Source organism: Podarcis bocagei, assembly GCF_964188305.1.
Source record: "Podarcis bocagei genome assembly, chromosome: 11".
NCBI classification, from domain to species: Eukaryota; Metazoa; Chordata; class Lepidosauria; order Squamata; family Lacertidae; genus Podarcis; species Podarcis bocagei.
The window spans coordinates 33984139-34002643 of NC_138136.1; the positions used below are offsets into that span (position 1 = coordinate 33984139).

Consider the following 18505-nt stretch of genomic DNA (forward strand, 5'->3'; position numbering starts at 1 on the left):
AGATGATATGAGTTCTTTGCAGTGTGAATGTGCATTACTGTCTTGGAAAATATTCAGTAAGGCCAGTTCTGGAGTGGCTTCTAGTTTCCGTTTAGTCCTACAAGAAATATGCAAAATAACTAATGTCCAAAAGGATTGAATTTTGGGGCAATCCCACCACACGTGGAGGTATGTGTCTGTAGAGTGGCAACCTCTCCAGCATTTTGGTGAGATTCTTGGGTGTATCAGCACCAGCTTTCATGGTGTTAGGTACCATCTACAGATTAACTTCAAAGTGAGTTCCCTTCTTTTGGCTGAGATGGATTTAAAGGGTGGTTTAGACCACAGTTTGGTCCATTCGGTAGGGTTTATTTTGTAACCTATATCATTCTCCCATTTATTTTTTTATTGAGATGAGGGGGTTTGTAGGAGCAGTATTTTGTATATTGTGGATACCATCCCCATACCATGACCCATAGAAATTATAGGCCGGTTTGGATAGCCAAAGGAGTGCTGAAATTCAGTCTAATTGCCTCCTTCACTACTTCAGAACACTTGTAATGAAAGTGTACTCTTCTACAAGATGGTGCAAGAGAGTGGTGCATGCTAGTAGGTCAAGTCAAGATTCCTAAACTTTGCAGCTAACTTGCATCTGTGTCACAGCAGAAATGTGCATAGAAGCCCATTTTCACACATTAATTTCCTTCATCTGATTGGGGCGACAGTGATCAATTCAGCTTTGCTTTAAACTGTGAAACTATAAGAGGTTAAACATAGACAACAAGGACCCCACAGCAACAGGGTTAACTTATATTTTAATAACAGGAGTAAAATAAATAGGATAAAGACACAGAAATGCACCTTCTGCTGCACTTATACACCAGGATATGCAAAGGCTCCTCCCCAAGTACAAAGCTGATATTGCAAAATGAAATACAAGAAAATGAAGTTATAAATGATCAACCCCTGTACATCACAGATAATGCCCATAAAGAACTATAGGTATCATTGTATAGGTTTTGTGGTGGGTAGGTGAGTGGAACAAAAAGAATAGAAAGGGGAGAACCCACAGACAAGTAAAAAGGTACCTCCTTTTGTGATGTGAGCACCTTTCTTAAGTAACTGCCATATGGATTATTATTTTTTTAAAATATGCAGTAAAATAAGTGTTTTGTCCAAATAACCCATGCTTCTGTTTATCATGCATCAAGATGCAGTCTGCTTTTCCTGTTGGACGCTAATGAAAGGACAAGCAATAAATATACATCTATAAATAGCATTCCCCAAGTTAAAGTTTACCACATTCATTAACCAGAAGCACTTAAAACATGCCTTAGGAATTTTACTTATTTTTTGTTTGTTTAAAAAAAAAAACAACTTACTGAGAATTTCCCAAGACTTCTTTGACATCCAGTCGTGTGTTTATTAATAATAGTAAAACCCAGGCCTCTAGCAGGTAGAAACAATAAAACTTATTACTGCACAGATACTTAATACATGCTAGTAGTATTTGCAGTTAGACATAAGCGGAATTTACTGTTCAGCTCTTCTCTGGGCCGACAATATATATTAAAGTGCAAATAAAGATGAAAAAATGCGCAAACAAAACAGAAGCTAGGCAGATCCATTTTCTATTGTTAGGATTTAGCAGCTTAGTCTGGTCAAGATCAGTTCAAATATGCCTTAGAGATGGCAATCTTTTTTTAAAACACTTATCTCCCTGAGAGGGTTTAAGGGAGGTAAATAATGATATTTAGCCCTATTTTGTCAACTGGCTGATAAGTCATTGGAAAAGTAAGGGCACTTTTCCAGCCTAGTTATTCAACAGTGCTAGTATCTGCATTCTGTTTTTAGTGATGTGTTTGTGTTCACTTTCCATGCAACTACAAAAAGGAGGCTACATGTTATCAAAGAACCATGGGAAGTACCACAAGCATTTTAAATAAAAGGACTTAATCAGGGAGCACATGGGGGGGGGGAGGCTAGTACTAAGGGGCACAAGTCAGAAACCACACTGATTTGATAAATATTAAAAGTACATTCTTCCTGTTGAATTCAGTATGACCTAAAGTTGCTTGATTTTCCCTGGATTGTGTCCCATAAGTTTTGGTTCTCAAGGATGGCATATGGGAAGGGGGTTAGTGGAGGTGGAATCCTTTGCAGTATTTTAAAAGGGAACAAAGTATGTTTTCATTTATCCAATGAGTGGACAAATTACTGCTTTTTTAAAAAATCAATAAATGTTTCTACTCTTCCTGTCCCCCAGAATTACTGGTGCCAGAGTGTAATTTATATAGATCAACCTTTCTTAGCAATGTTGTTACGTGCAAAATAATCAGTAATTCCTATATGTTCAAGGCTGCAAAGACTCCACTGAGTTCTAGTGTGTGCAAGGAGCTCCCTGCAACCATTATGTGAGGCTCAGCGGTGTTTAAATGCACGTCACAGTGCAATGGCATGTAGCAGCAATGCATGGGTGTGATTCTGTCTGACACTGCCAACATCTAAACCTTTAGAACCGGTTCTAAAGTACATGAGACTAACAGGAGTTCCAAGTCATACGATGCAGTCATAAGATTACTTTGGTTGACCTATTCCTGATGGGAGATAGGGCTTTGGTACGGAGGGAGAAAAGCTTAGTGCTAGCAGTGGGTTAGTTGCTTGCAACTGCTCTCCAAAGTTGATGGAGGAAGCCCACACATGTAAAGTGCTGTGCATATATGCACAGGAGCACACATGGTATGCTCAGTATGGGGGAACATATTTTTAAACAAAAGTTATAGAAATAGCTCTGCCAAAACCAAGAGCAAAGCAATTAATCTACTATAGTAGGGGGTGGGGGCCCTATGGATGCTGCTAGCCTGCAATTCCTATCAATCTCAGCCAGCGTGACAATTGGTCAGTTCCCCATTCCTGTTCTATAAGGCCAGGAACTCAAATATCAGAGTCCCACCCAAGTGTGCATGTCTGACAACATTGTAAGGTAGTGTATCCATTTGTACCCTAGATTAACTAATCATACTTCTAGAGAAGGAAAAATGTATGTACAATATTAAGGTAGCTTTTAATATGCTGCATCTCTGCTCCCCAGCCTTTTGGGGAAAGGAGATACCAGGATTTATTGACAAATAAGATACTTTGAATGAATGGTTTAAGTAACAAATGCAGTTGATGATGCTCTTAGATATTATCATCTACGGATTAAAATATTACTTTACAATGGACACGATGAATTGCAAACTGGATCAAAATATGTAGTTCCTTGCATGCTCTTTGTGGATCCTACATTGTATCCAAATAAGGGTAGGCAAAGCCTCTTGCTTTACGCTTGTATTTCCTCATTCATTGAAGTCTAATGGAATGTGTTATCCATACTTAACTTTGCCCCATTATTGCCTCATTCAGTGTGGTTATTACAGCCATTTCCTTTCTTCTTCATTAGGTCTCCGTTTTACTAAACTGTCACGTTTGCAAAACAACAGCTGTTTAATCAACATCTCTGGCGTTTGGTCTTTTACTTCCAGCAACTGCTTCTCTGTGCCCAAAAAGGAATCTGTGTGAGGCTCTGAGTCCCTTAATCGAAAAGGGAATTTGAATTTCTTCCAGCTTTCCCCCTTGCATTCTGTAGGGGGGCACATCATGCATAATTTCCCCATTGCTCTAAAGTTCTCTGTAGGCTGAAGGACAGCACTGATATTTTTTCAGGCAGGCAGCCTAGGTTCAATTTTTAGGGATAGTTCATACAAAGTATCTTCATCTATGATGAGACTCTTGTCAAGTAAGTACTGAGTGACCTAGAAGAAAGGAGAAGGAACCCCCGTGCAAAACGAGGATTGCCTGTATCATTATTAAATTCATTTCTATACTGCTTTATATTTTAAATAACCAAATCTCAAAGCGGTTTACAACACAAATTACTGTATTTTTCGCCCTATAGGACACACTTTTCCCCCTCCAAAAATGAAGGGGAAATCTGGGGCGAATGCAAGCTTTCGCTGAAGCTTGGAGAGCGAGAAGGGTCGGTGCGCACCGACCCCTCTCGCTCTCCAGGGTTCAGGAGCACATCCGCAGCCTAGGCAGCCTTGCGGGAGCTCCCACAGGGCTGTCTAGCCTGCGGATAGCAGCCTGCTTCCCGGTGCGCCGGGCACGCTGAAAGCACAGCGCCTGGCACTTTGGGAACACACCCGCAGCCTAGGCAGCCCTGCGGGAGTTCCCGCAGGGCTCCGTACGCTACGGATAGCAGCCTGCCGCCCGGCGCGAGAGGCGCCCTGAAGCAGAGCGCCCCTCGCACTGGGCCCGCAGCGTGTTGGAGCCCTGCGGGAGTTCCCCGCAGAGCTCCCCACGCTGCGGATAGCAGCCTGCCGCCCGGCACGACGGGCACCCTGAAGCAGAGTGCCCTGCCCGCCGGACAGACATTGGCCAGCCCCACAAGCTCGGGGGACAGCAAGGAGGCGCAGCGCCGCCATCCCGCTGTTCCTCGACCTGGTTCGGTTTCCCCGACCTGGTTTGGGGGGGGGGAATAAAGGGATTTCCCCCCCCCTATATCCCCCCCCCAAAAAAACTAGGTGCGTCCTATGGGACGGAAAATATGGTACTATACTGCAAATACCCAAGTAGATCTCAAACAATCTTCCAGCCTCCCATCCCTAATCCACATTATTTCACAAATGTAAGTCTTTAGCAAAAGTAATAAATGTGGAATTCCACAGATAATGCAATTTATTGGAGACTCTGCAATTATAAACTTAGAGCTAGCTTGCTGTCCCTGTAAATAGGACATATCAGATCACTGTTCCCATTGCACCCTTCCTGAACAGAACTTATTGTGCTATTCAAGGAAAACAAATGATCTAGCCAGTATTTTAGATTTAACGATGAGTCATAAACATCTCCTTTTCCACTAAATGAAAAATGTGGTTGTACACCTAGAGCACCACAGAAACTTTATATTGGTGCAAGAGGACAGATGAAAGTACAATACCTTTTGTTGGTATTCTATACGATAGGAAGTCTGTTGGAACTGTCGTATCTCCCTGATAATATGTGATATCTGTTAAAGAAATAAATATAAAAAAGAGTCTCTTGTTTAATTTCATACATACTGGCTTGGATCCTAACTTTCCTTTCATGAATGAACAGAGTTTATTACCATGTACAGTGGTACCTTGGGTTACAAACTCCGCTAGCCCAGAAGTAGTACCTTGGGTTAAGAACTTTACCTCAGGATGAGAACAGAAATTGCGTGGCGGCAGCGGGAGGGCCCATTAGCTAAAGTGGTACCTCAGGTTAAGAACGGATCTCCGGAACAAATTAAGTTCGTAACGAGAGGTACCACTGTAATGGTTCTTTTCTTGCCTCCTTTCTTCCTCTGCAGCACCCTGCATGCTATTAAAAAAACCCTGCTCCCAGTGCTTGAGAGAATCTTCGGAATGGTGTGTGAAAAGGCGGTGTGTGTGTGTGTGTGTGTGTGTGTGTGTGTGTGTGTGTGTGTGTGTGATGTTTAGGGGAAGTTGTGAATGGAGGAGCAACTTTGGATCCAAGCCACTGACTTCACTAGAATTTAAAATATTCTATCCTGCAACAAATGGCGTTTCAGGAGACTTTTACATGTATCTTCTTCTGAATTACAATTTCAACCTCACTTGGGCCATATTGACCTTTCCCTCATTTACACAAATCCACCTAATATTTCATTTATGAATCAACTGTAAATGCATCTATTGCAGTTTAATTATCTCCTGAAAACTGCCCTCTTCTCAAAGCATGCTGTTTGTGCATGACAAAGAAATATAATATATGCATTTTATGAACTAAATAAATAACTTGATTATGCCCTTCTGTGCATTTCTGATTGCTGGAAAACACATACATGCTCCTCATAGGCAACTAATGCTGGTTAAGGAGTTCTAGGTTCTGTACATTATCTATATATTTCACTGAATGCAAAACAGCTGACTCAGCTGATCATCTTCAACTTACTCTTGTACAAACGGGAAAATGTGTGTACATACATATAAACTGGATTATGGACGCTCCAAAATTCACCAGCAGGTGGTGATAGAACATTGACCCTGCATACAATAATAAACAATTTCGTTCTCATTTCTACCTATAATACACCTTGAAATGCAGTCAATATATGGTCAATAGTAAGTCCTTATAAACTGAAACCAAAATGTAGAGAGAAGTATTACCATTCGCATTTTGGAAAAATTGACAAGGCCTTCTTCAGTAAAGTTGGGTGTTCCTTCTTCAATAAATGCCAGGTCTGTCAAGTACATCCCGAGATATGGCACTGAAGGCGGATTACAACTGCACGATAAGAAATTTTAGGTTTTACTCTTATGTCTTGTACATGAGTCATTCTAACCTTTTCACTATAAACTCCTGAATTTTTTGAATGACATACAGCCCAATCTGGAATCACAGTCTATTGTACCTACTGGGGTTTCACCTCCCTGATATGTATGCATGGGACTATAGTCTTAAGATGACTTTGAGCTGATTGAGCCTGAATTCATGTAAGCAATTATAACTGAGCTATAATTACTCTCATACATTCCGTATCTGACATATTTTCTTAAATAGCTAAACCTTACATAAATTGCAAAGAAGCAGTAAGTGAATGCCTGAATGTGTAGAAGAAAAGTGCAACTGCTATCTATGTCTTCAAAACCTGAAAAGAAAGTGTTTCTGGATCTTGAGATATGAACAGGTCATACTCCTTGGGGATAGTGTGCATCACTCAGGAAAATAATAAAACTGAACATGCCTACCTGCAGTAGTGAAATGAGACTGTAAAGTACCGTATTTTTCGCTTTATAGGATGCACTGGACCATAGGAGGGGGAGAACGGGGGGGGGGAATTCTCCCCCTCTCTGCTCAGCGCCCCTTCAGCGAAGCGGCAGGAGAAACGGAGCCCCTTCCATTTCTCCTCCTGCTTCGCTGAAGGGGTGCTGCGCAGAGAGGGAAAACTATGCAGCCTCTCCAGCAAAGCAAAGCCTGGAGAGCAAGAGGGATCGGTGTGCACCGACCCCTCCCACTCTCCAGGCTTCAGGCGGCTATCCGCAAGCCTTCTGAGTGCAGCAAGAACTCCCGCTGCGCTCCGAAGGCATGCAGATAGCTGCCTGAAGCCCCCTGAGTGCAGCGTGAACTGCCGCTGCGCTCAGGGGGCTTCAGGTAGCCTTGCCTCCGCTCCCAGAGCCTGCGGGGCTGGGGAAGCCCAAGCTTACCCCGACTCCAGCCCCCAGAACAGGTCGGGGAGCGGCGGTCCCTTCTCCCTCCTGGGGAAAAGCCCGCAAGACAAGTGCGAAGCTTGTGTGCGGCTCTTGGGGGCTTTTCCTGCCTGCCTCCCCCCTGCATTCGCTCCATAGGATGCACAGACTTTCCCCCTTAGTTTTTAAGAGGGGAAAAGGTGCGTCTATGGAGCGAAAAATACGGTATACATACATACTTCTACCTTAGAGTGAGCCCCATTCAATACTGTGGGACTTACCTCTGAATCGAAATGTTATAGGACTGTGCTGTAAGTCTGTTGTGAACTCTGCTGATTATTGCTAGTCTTGCTCAGAATAGACCCATTGAAATTAATGAATATAAGTAATTTAGGTCTATTTATTTCAATGGGTCAACTCTCAGTTCAGCTTACTCAGAATCAACTCTATGTATTCAACAAGCATGTTAGCACTTGCATAAATCGTCAAGTATTGCTCAGCCCAACATCCACTCACTTTATAGTGGGGCTGCAAGGGAAACTCCATCAAAGTGAATGGAGATAGCATCACAGAAGTGCTAGTAGATTGTTCCCCAAAATTATCACTACCAAATAATTGCACAGAAGCTACCCTTCTTTGAACTCTTCATATGAATCTCAGAGCTATGGAGATATTATATAGGTCAGGGACAGCCCACATGACCCCTCAGATATTGTAGGACTGAAACTCCCATCAGCTCTAGCCAGCATGACCAATGGTCAGGGAGGATGAGACTTGTGGTCCAACAACATATGAAGGGCACCAGGTTGGCTAACCAGGTTGTTGGATATTCCCAGCAGTTTTTTAAAATTAATGTGGCCATACATTTATTGGAAAAGTTTCTACAATTCTATTAGGACACATTATATACAGAATAATAGGTTTATATGCTCTGGCACTACCCAGAGATACTATAAAAATCTATACATGATAATGACTTTGGAGTATGTTCAACAAAACATTGGAATTGAATTCCATGAAGCCTGTATTAAAAAGATGATTTCTTAATTGTTCAGTTTTACTCCCACAGAAGATAGCTAGCTGAAGTATTATCTTAATAACTATCCACTATTCACAGCAAAATGTAATAATTTGAAACATACTTCTTGAGTGTTTCTCTGAGATTCTTAAATCTTCCCTCAGATGATACAGTCTTCTGAAGTTTATCCATAAGGGCTTTAGCCTACAAAGAAAACGAATTAGAAGATTCACTCCTTATAGCAAAATGGAATATGATACTACTCAGGTTAAGAAAATTCTGCTGAAACGCGTTCAAATGCAAGACAAACACGGTGGGGTTCTAGTGCTGGATTATGAGAATGTAATGCTCCCTGTGGCCCCATGATAAGGTCAGTCCTGTTCTTGATGGTTAAAGTACTGATTTTCTAGTGATGTGGTTACATCATTCTGAACCACTGCAAACCATTTACTTATAATATTTCTAGTGACAATACCCATTACACAGATAACACATTTTGTGATTACTCGCCTGTTTAGAAACCTTAGCCCAGGTTTTCTTCAGTCTGTAGATTGCACTTCTGTTCAAGGCTGATGTGATTTCAAGCACACCATTATAGTTGTGCAAACATCGGCAGATGTCTGCCACCGCTACCCATTTCTCAATTGCATTAGCACGTGAACCAACGTCAGCATAATTCATAATCTGGGAAGCCACAAGGTTGCTCATCTAGGTCAAAGAAGCAGTTCTTAGAATATTTCTATTTACAGCATGCTATTAACAGTATAAATGGAATTACAATGATGGGTTTTCTTTTAGCATTTAACACTAAGAAAGCATATATTGCATAAATGGCAATGGCACAAGAAAAAGTGAATTAAGGAAGATGGCAAAGGCAGAACAATCTTCACCTTACAGCAAGTTGCCCTTGGCAGTGGGCTCTCAGTTGTGAACCAAGGGATGTAATCTAAGCAGAAATCAATAAACTAAGGAATGTGAAACAAGATTGGTATTATTTTGTTTTTATTAAACAAGGGTATAGTTTAATTTCTTCTGCTAGTGTTTGAAGATTTCAGTCAACTGCAACTATGCAATTGCTGGCTAGCAGGTTAGGAAAATGGAATGCTCTGGTGGTTTTTTCTATAGTTAGTCATGAAGAGTCTGGAAGGTAAAGCATTTACATCAACTTACATCATTAAAGTGTTGACTGGTTTTCATTATATACGGTGTTCTTTCATTTTTATCCAGTTTCATCCAACCCTGTCCAAGGAACTCTCTGGAAAAATCAGAAAGAAGAGAACAAAAGAAGAAACTGTCATCAGAAATGGCAGACCAGAATATTGTTAATTGTATTTATTTATATTATTAACTTATAAACCATTTAAAAAAATAATAATTTTATCTTACGCTTCCTCCAAGGACCTCGGTGTGTTGTACTTGGTTTTATTGTGTTTAATGCAGATGGAACCCACTGGAGTGTGTTACCATACCTGAAAGACCTGCTCCCTCCCCCGCCCCCACTGACCCTCTCAAGTGTTAATATCAGCACAGGGGGCTTTCTTGGTAGTTCCAGTCCCTCAGAAGTTCTTTTTTTTGGGGGGTGACCAAGAGGAGGCATTCTCTATGGCATCCCCAAAGTTGTTGCTTTTGGCCGTGGCGTTGTTTTAATTTATTACCCTTCACTCAAGGTCCCAGGGCGAGTTACAACATTCAATAAATATACACATGGAAAAAGGTGTGAGTCATATTGTTTGTCATATACAGTGGTACCTTAGGTTACATACGCTTCAGGTTACAGACTCCACTAACCCAGAAATAGTGCTTCAGGTTAAGAACTTTGCTTCACGATGAGAACAGAAATCGTGCTACGGCGGCACGGCTGCAGCGGGAGGCCCCATTAGCTAAAGTGGTGCTTCAGGTTAAGAACAGTTTCAGGTTAAGAACGGACCTCCGGAACGAATTAAGTACTTAACCCGAGGTACCACTGTATACAATTTTTATCCCACACTGCTAAATAACCAGAGATGTATAGGATTTTTAAAAGCCCCTTTTCATTTTAAAGCACCATCCCTTGGGTTAAAAGGAGATGGCTAATTTAGGAAGCTGAAAGGGTATGTATTTGATAAGCTCAATATTCACTGATCTTGTTCTCAAGCCTAAAGAGAGAGAGAGAGAGAGAGAGAGAGAGAGAGAGTGTGTGTGTGTGTGTGTGTGTGTAAGTCTATTCAGGACGTGAACTGCATTCTGCTCACAAAGAAGTGCAATAGACATGTGCTGCTAATGAACACTTTGATTAAAGTCTTTCATAGTCCATTTATTATGCTATGATAGTTTTTAAGCAGCACTAAACACAGCTCTATCTGTTATGCATTCAAATTCTTTTTATAGGCCTGTCACTAATGTGAATCAGTTTGTAACTTCACTTACAAAATATTTTCACTTGATAATAACGATCAGAAAGCCACTTACTCATAGGGTATGCTCCTGAAAACAATGTGATCTAAGAGAGTGATTTGTTCAGCGAGTTCCATAGCCGATAAAGTTTCAAAGCACTCTGGTTTTGGACACTCTAACTGTAAACAAGGAAGCACACAAAAACAGCCATTTCAATCCTTCTAGTTTGTTTCATGCCCCATTAGGTAACTGATGGCAGTGTCAATTTCACTGCCCAGTTCTTCATTTATGGAAACAACCTAAGAGGAAAGGTACTAACAGAACAGACGTCTCTACTATGGAAGAGGAATAGAAACTTCAGGTGCAATTCAGCAAAAATTAAGAACTCCCACACTTCAAGAACATTTGGAATTTACCCTTACCAATCTTCCTGCAAGGCGGGAGACCTATAGTCTGTTGATGCCAATGCCTGAGCCAATACCGTTCACATTCTGTAACCAATAAAGTTGTGGCCTAAATTTTGCCCGTTAACATGAACCTAGAATTCTGTGTCCTTGTGTTTTTATTCTCTTTGGGGTGGCTTGGGGGCCTTGACATGCAATGTAACTACAGAAAAATGCTGCCCCAATACCCATGCCCACAGAGTTGGGCCAGGAGAATACTACTGCTGATGATATCAAAAGAGGTATATTGATTGAGGAGGAGAAGCAAGGTCCCTCTCTATGTCATCCATCTGGGCAAAGAGGGCCCATGGTTCTTGTAAACTCTTCTTGGAGAACCCTTAACATTTCTCTTTCTCTTTCCCTACATTGGTTATCCATTAATATGTTTTCCTCTTCAAAATGTAAACCATATGAACAAGCCATTTGTGATGGGGCTGTGTCATTTGGATTCTTTATTGTGCCTTCGTAGCATTGGTGAATTAACAAAGACTAAAATATTCAGATGCAAAGAATAAGGGACTTATAATTGTACAGGGCTTGCAAAATAACGAGTAGAGCAAAGCCCACTTAAAAGCATGGGTGCATAATGTGGGTCGATAAATTTGGTGTCCACACACCTAGGGCAAAACCAGTAAGCTTTGAACACTGAATTAAGTTTGCTGTCACTGTTGCAACACACAATTTGCACCTTGATTGGCAAGTACTATAACTGCAAAGCTATCTGTTTTCCCAAGCTATTCTGTGGTTCAAATTCAAATTCATTTCATGCTTCCCTCATGTAAATAATCTTTCTGTGGTTTGTGGCAGCACATAAAGTCTTTTTTTTCAAATACACTCTTGTTTGTGCTTTAACTTGCAAATAGACACTGCAATTTCCAATAATTTGCATAATGAGCTAAGAGGCCCATTCACAGATGTGTCCCATTCTAAAAGACCTCCACTGTCTATATTCAAATGGAAGGCCTGTGTTTTGCATAACTTCCAACTAAGCCTGTGAACAGCTAACAGCTATACTTTCACCTGTTTCAAACAAATGTGGTTGAACGATTAGAACAGGGAGTGGTCAAGGGCAAATACAAAAGGGACGGTAATTAATTTGCTATAAAAGCTGCAACAAGCAAGCAGCCAAACACCATTTCTAGTGATTTCATTTACCCCAATTTACATAAATATGAATAAATCTGACATAAGCTTATGTAGATTAACTCACCATCTGCATTATATCCTCAATTTTTAAATGGGTGTCATCTTGATCCTCCTGAGAGAGTGCTCTAAAATAGGTGGCAGAATATTTCATATAAAAATGTGTATCTCTGTGGCTAGTGACATTTCAGTAACAAGGATATTTTGTACTTTTGAAACAAACTCTGGAAAAGTTATCACAGAGAATCAGTGGATATAAGCCTGTATTTTGGCAAAATCTCCTTGCCTTAGGAGAAAAACAGATTTGATTTTTAACTCTTGAAAGAAATGAGCACATTTTTATTGCAAAGGTGACTGCATTGCGATTCTTTTTGTGATTCCTTGAAAATAAGCGCTGTGTGGATAATGTAGAATACAATTTCTTCATTTCTTACAATATTGTTGAATGCCACCCCAGTCTCCTGAACACAGGAAATTGGGTCCAGTGATTAGAACTCTGGCGTCCAGTTTAACCCCCAAGCCTTGATTAAACTCTAACATCTACTAGACCCAGGAATTTAGAGCAGTCTGGCACCCACAAATGCCTAACAATACTTCATGATTAAACTAATTCAACTGCTTTACCTCAAGATGTTTGCTGTAGCTTTTCTTTCTTGTGGCAAAAGGTCAGGATCTCTCAAAACTTCTTCTAGCAGATTTAGAACATTCATCTTCAGTTCATTGTTTAGCTCAAAATCCTGCAAAAGAATTTTTTTCTGAATGAAGTAATCATACTACATATGGGTTTTTGTTCAGCATTTGTTTTTCACAATTCTGTTGTTTTGAATAAGCATTTGAACCTTGTACCAAAGGTTCTGAAACGAACAAAACCAAGAAGTTATTAAAATGTATCTGTTTCAAGAGTTTTGAATTACAAGACAGCAATACCTAAACCAACATTACTTTGACCTACCTATTCTTATCCAAGATCAAGTTCATTTAAGGTAACATATGCAATATATCTAGAAGCTGATGGTTTTAGCCATTTTTATGAAGTTAATGATGTAACATTAAACAAACATTAAAACATACCCCGTATTATGTTTCTATAGTACTTTGTTTTTGTAAACTGACTATAGTTAATATTTTTCATGAAGGGTGGTACACAAATCTCAACAGAAAAATAATTAATTTTAGGACTTCCAAGGTAAAAATCAGCACTTTTCTCAGCTCAGAAATTAAATTTTAGTTAGTGAAGATTTTCAAAATAGGTGATATTTGGCTGGGCTGCAGTATTTTGTGCTGTACAGTATTTGTACAGTATTTTGTACTATGGATTCCCCTAGCAATGTCTTATGCTTAAAAGCAACATATAGTATCTCCTCCTCAAACCTAGACGGATAACATACATCAGTTCTGAGAATAAATCTGACTTTTTCTCTTAGTTAATACTTGTGCATCCCTCTCCAGAACAATGAGGACTATTTCCAAGGATTAGACACTGGGAGGGTGGGGGATGGATTCAAGAAAATGCATGTACTGAAATATCTTCATGTTTGGAGTCATTGAGAAACACTAACTCCAGTCATTTGCATTTCAGCTTAGTGCAGATGTTTGGATAAAGGATTTAAACTAAAAGCTTCATCAATCCAGTATATTTGTAACGGTTCCTTTTATAGTGATTGTTTGCTACCATGTGGGTAGCAATTCAGCATCTGTTTCCATAGAAACCCAAACAATAGTCACTAGCAAAGTTCTTGAAATTCTTGTACATTTTATTTTGAATGTGTGATTAGGAAAGATGTATGCTATTGCCCTATACATATTTCTAAATATTTTAGCTTCGGTGTCTAGTGACTTCTGCAAGGACTTACCAAACAAATGTTTGATTTGGTTATCCTATGAGCAAAGCCTGTTGGTAAAAGTCTTGCTGTATAGAAATTAGCTGAAACTTTGTCTGTCTACGGCCACTGCTTTTCCATTACTGAGAGAATGATGAGAAGTATTCCAACACTACTCCTTCTCCTTCATCATCACCATCACTGAAACTACTCTAGAACACTCAAGAAATATGTGAAGTTCACTCATCTATTTATATTTTCAGATACATTGCTCATGGTTAAATCATAAATAAATAATAATAAATAATATATTTGCCCGGTGATGCTTTGTCAAACATTATGTTCCTCACATAGCAACACAGGTGTTTTATTTCCAGGCAGAATCTGCTTAATCTGTAACCAAACCAGAGAAATATCCAGCATGCGGAGTGAATGTTAAGTTGTTGCTATGCAGCTAAAAAGCTTTTCACTTCCTTTGCAGCAGGTTATTGTTTGTGTGCAGTTTCTCTATAGCAGCCTTCTTCTGCACATTTATTGACAATAATTTCTTTTCATTTCTCTTTTCAAGTCTCTGACCCCCTTTTATAACGCATACAATCTTTTAAGTTTTTTTTTTAAAAAAAAACCACAACTAACGTTTGAAACCAAAGGAATACTCCTTACTCGTTTTCCAGTATTAATGGTAAAACAGCCATGAGAGATACATGCATATTTGAATAGATGAATTATAAAACAGCATAGGAAAAGTATGTAATACTTAATGTTTGTATAGTGTTTCATGGGCATTATCCATTCCTTTCAACAATCTTGGTATGCTAAGACCGTTGCATTATCCCCTATTTTTCAGACAGAAAAACTGTGGCTTGCCTAGGCAAGTTTCAAACCATGAACTTTTCATTAGTAGCTTAGTATGAAATTCTATGCTTACCTGGGAGTAAGTCCCATTAAATTCAATGGTGTTTACTTCTGAGTGACCACGTTTAAGTCTGCACTATACTAGATCATTTTTAGATACAAAGATACATCAGTTACTATTATTTTAATGAACAACATCAACATCCTGTAACATCCTGATGCAGCAGCTCTTGCATGAATGCTGGATGCAGTCCCTTCTGAATCTCCTCAATCCTGAAGCCTGCTTGCAGCAGGACACCTGCTCACAAAGCAATATTCTGCAGAATCAAATATTCTCCCCCTAGCCCAAACTACGCCTTGCCTAATTCCTCCTTATGTTTTGTAGTTTTCACTGGGACAGCCAGTGGAGTGGAGTGGATTGCTGGACTAGCACCAAGACCATCAAGATTCACATCTCCACACACCTCACAAAGCCACTGGCAACTTTTGGGCCTGTTAACATCTCTTAGCTTAATCTACCTCACTGGGTTGTTGCGAATAATAATAATAATTTATTATTTATACCCCGCCCATCTGGCTGGGTTTCCCCAGCCACTCTGGGCAGCTCCCAATTGAGTATTAAAAACACAATACAGCATTAAACATTAAAAACTTCCCTAAACAGGGCTGCCTTCAGATGTCTTTTAAAAATAGGATAGTTGCTTATTTCCTTGACATCTGATGGGAGGGCATTCCACAGGGTGGGTGCCACAACCGAGAAGGCCCTCTGCCTGGTTCCCTGTAACCTCACTTCTCACAATGAGGGAACCGCCAGAAGGCCCTTGGCGCTGGACCTCAGTGTCCTGGCTGAACGATGGGGGTGGAGACGCTTCTTCAGGTATATAGGACTGAGGCCTTTTAGGGCTCAATGATAAAGGGGGGGGGAGAATAATACATGTTATAAATAAATAAATAAATAAATAAATAAATAAATAAATAAAAAACAAGCAAAGAATAAAGGAAAAGCCAGGGAGCTTGAGACCAGCCTTCTCCGATACATGTATCATTTTACTTGTCAGGTAAAAAGAAAAAAAGCAGTGGCATGAGATTTTAAGAGTAAAGCAGCATGATGGGGAAGGGTTAAGAAACTCCCATCCTTGCCCTCTGGGTTAGCCTTCTGCTTTACTTGGCAACCTTTGTAGTGACTTTGGGGGGTGGGGGTGGAAGGGAAGACCAGGACAAACTCCACATGACTGAGCATCATGTGTACTTTGCCCATGAGTAAAATCCAATTTACCTAGGAAACAAGAATGAGGACTATAAAAAAGGTTTAGAACAGTCTGCATTCCGACACGCAAGGGTTTACTGCATTATGTTTTCCTGAATATAATGCTAGCGGTTCTGTCCTGATTTTGCACAGTCCTTTTATACCGCAGTACCTGTTACATTATGGAATTGTGGCTTTTTGAGCCACCTACTGCCATATCATGCTAACTTTTAAAATGGCGGGAAAGAACTGTATGCTGGGAGGCTAACCCAAATTTCATCATGTAGAGTGGAATTGGCACGATTATGAAAATGGCAGGAAAATTACAATGCAAAACCCCATGATTTTCCATGTTGCAAGCGGATTCTTTTCCTGGACACAACTAACATGGAAATTAGCACTAAACTTCCACTAGATTTCTAGAAGTGGCTTTTATGTGTGTGAAAGGTCACATAAAATGCAAACATTCACAGGTAAGAAAAGGTCTGGAAAACAGAATAATGCAGCCATGAACTCACACAGCAAGCCTGTAACAATATGCATACGTATATGATGTAAAAAGGTAAAGGGACCCCTGACCATTAGGTCCAGTCGTGGCCAACTCTGGGGTTGTGGTGCTCATCTCGCTTTATTGGCCGAGGGAGCCAGTGTACAGCTTCTGGGTCATGTGGCCAGCATGACTAAGCCGCTTCTGGCGAACCAGAGCAGCGCACGGAAATGCCATTTACCTTCCCGCTGGAGCGGTACCTATTTATCTACTTGCACTTTGACGTTCTTTTGAATTGCTAGGTTGGCAAGAGCAGGGACCGAGCAATGGGAACTCAACCCATCGCGGGGATTCGAACCGCCGAACTTCTGATCAGCAAGTCCTAGGCTCTGTGGTTTAACCCCAGTGCCACCCACGTCCCCGTATATGATGTACATAGGGCCAATTAACACTCCATATTGCTTTAGACCTCTTAAGCATTTCATTTGCCACATAACTGTTTTCAGGCTTGCTTGTGATAGGGTCCTTTAACTTTAATGTGAAAGAGAGGAGGAGGATAAGAAGAAATACTGCTTTGAGGCATAACTAACAACTCTGCCTCGTACATATAGAAAAAGTATGTACATTACAGCTTGTTATATAATACTGTGCCTTGAAGAGGCGAGAAATGCAAAACACCTTTGAGAAGCTCTGCCAGGAGAATTGTAGGAGCACTGTGCTCTCTGGGTGCTAAACACCCATATTTATTAGCCCACACCAGGGCCCACTTTGAACAGTATGAGACAACCAATGTATCACCATGGAAACCTACTATATGTTGAGATAACTGTAACACACATACACACATGCTCCAGCTTTTTAGAGAATGGAAGAAAAAATCTATGAAGAATTAAACATTTGAAATAACAGTTATATAAACTTATTGACAATATATACCTGGTGATTATAACTGGACACATAAGAAAAGTCACTTGGACATCATCCATGGGGAAGTTTCATGTCTTTCCAAAACCAGAGGAATTGCATGCCCAGGCACATGATGCCTGCAGCGCAGAAAGGCCAACCATAGAAATAAAACATAGGACATTTCTATTGGGTTGAAATCAGCCACAACTTTATTAATTACAGATGTAAGGAGGTTTTGGCCAAGGCTTTGGGCATCAAGCAGGGTCGCCCCTGACATGCACCAGGTGATATGATCCCAGCTGTGCCATCATTGGAAGGGTGCTGTAGCTCATCAGCCCCTGTGTGGACAGAGGCATCCCTCCTGGATCCCGTTAATGGGATACTCGATCAGCTAAGGATCCAACCCAATGCCTTACCCACCAAAAGTTGTGACTTCTGATAAGAGGTAGGCAAAAACCTGCAGACCGGCCAATTTGTCTGCAGGAAAAAATCCTCCCTGGCCCCAAATACAGTGACCGGCTGTACCATAACAAGGTCCCCACACTGACCTGCCCACTCACCTTTGGACAAGACACAAACAGACTGGCTGGGCGGTGAATCCCACAATGATCTCCAAAGAGCGAGGGCCCAGGTGCGGCCCTCCTTTTATATGATGGGGGCGGACCAAGTTGAAGCCAGGTCACCACCTACCCTGCCCTGCTGGCACCCTCATTGCTTGTTCAAGCAGGCCAAAGCCAAATCAGCAGGGGAGGCACCCCAATAGCTGTGCGGGCAAGAAAAAATGGCCCCCGCTATCAGGCCATGGCTGCGCCAAGGCAGCAAATACGATGTAAAATGGAAAGCCAAAGGCTTATACAGATTGGTTAGTCTCTATGAAAACGATAACTCTCACAGCAGAGCAAATCATGGAAAACATGGAGGTTGCAATGTGAATTGACTACTTATACATTAAATTATACTTTTTTTTCAAACCCAGCAGTTAAATTCAAAGCACTCAAGTCACTGACTCCTTTTGAAAAAT

General features: G+C 40.8%; 1 protein-coding gene and 1 long non-coding RNA gene across 4 annotated transcripts in view; one reads left to right on the forward strand and one right to left on the reverse strand.

Moving 5' to 3' along the window:
- Positions 1-18505, forward strand: part of LOC308597071 — a 67226-nt gene that overhangs the window by 37804 nt on the left and 10917 nt on the right. The window contains exon 4 of the long non-coding RNA XR_014012814.1: positions 9439-9539. This is a non-coding gene — a long non-coding RNA (uncharacterized lncRNA). The remainder of the gene's footprint in view (positions 1-9438; positions 9540-18505) is intronic.
- RASGRF2 (Ras protein specific guanine nucleotide releasing factor 2) overlaps positions 776-18505 on the reverse strand; it is a 95042-nt gene continuing 77312 nt past the window's right edge. For all 3 annotated transcript variants that reach the window (XM_081212483.1, XM_081212482.1, XM_081212481.1), the window contains exons 19-27: positions 12795-12907; positions 12238-12298; positions 10660-10763; positions 9382-9466; positions 8722-8919; positions 8336-8415; positions 6174-6291; positions 4961-5029; positions 776-3773 (exon numbers count right to left, since the gene is read on the reverse strand). In XM_081212483.1, coding sequence (XP_081068609.1) covers positions 3681-3773; positions 4961-5029; positions 6174-6291; positions 8336-8415; positions 8722-8919; positions 9382-9466; positions 10660-10763; positions 12238-12298; positions 12795-12907 — 921 coding nt within the window. In that variant the 3' untranslated portion in view covers positions 776-3680. The remainder of the gene's footprint in view (positions 3774-4960; positions 5030-6173; positions 6292-8335; positions 8416-8721; positions 8920-9381; positions 9467-10659; positions 10764-12237; positions 12299-12794; positions 12908-18505) is intronic.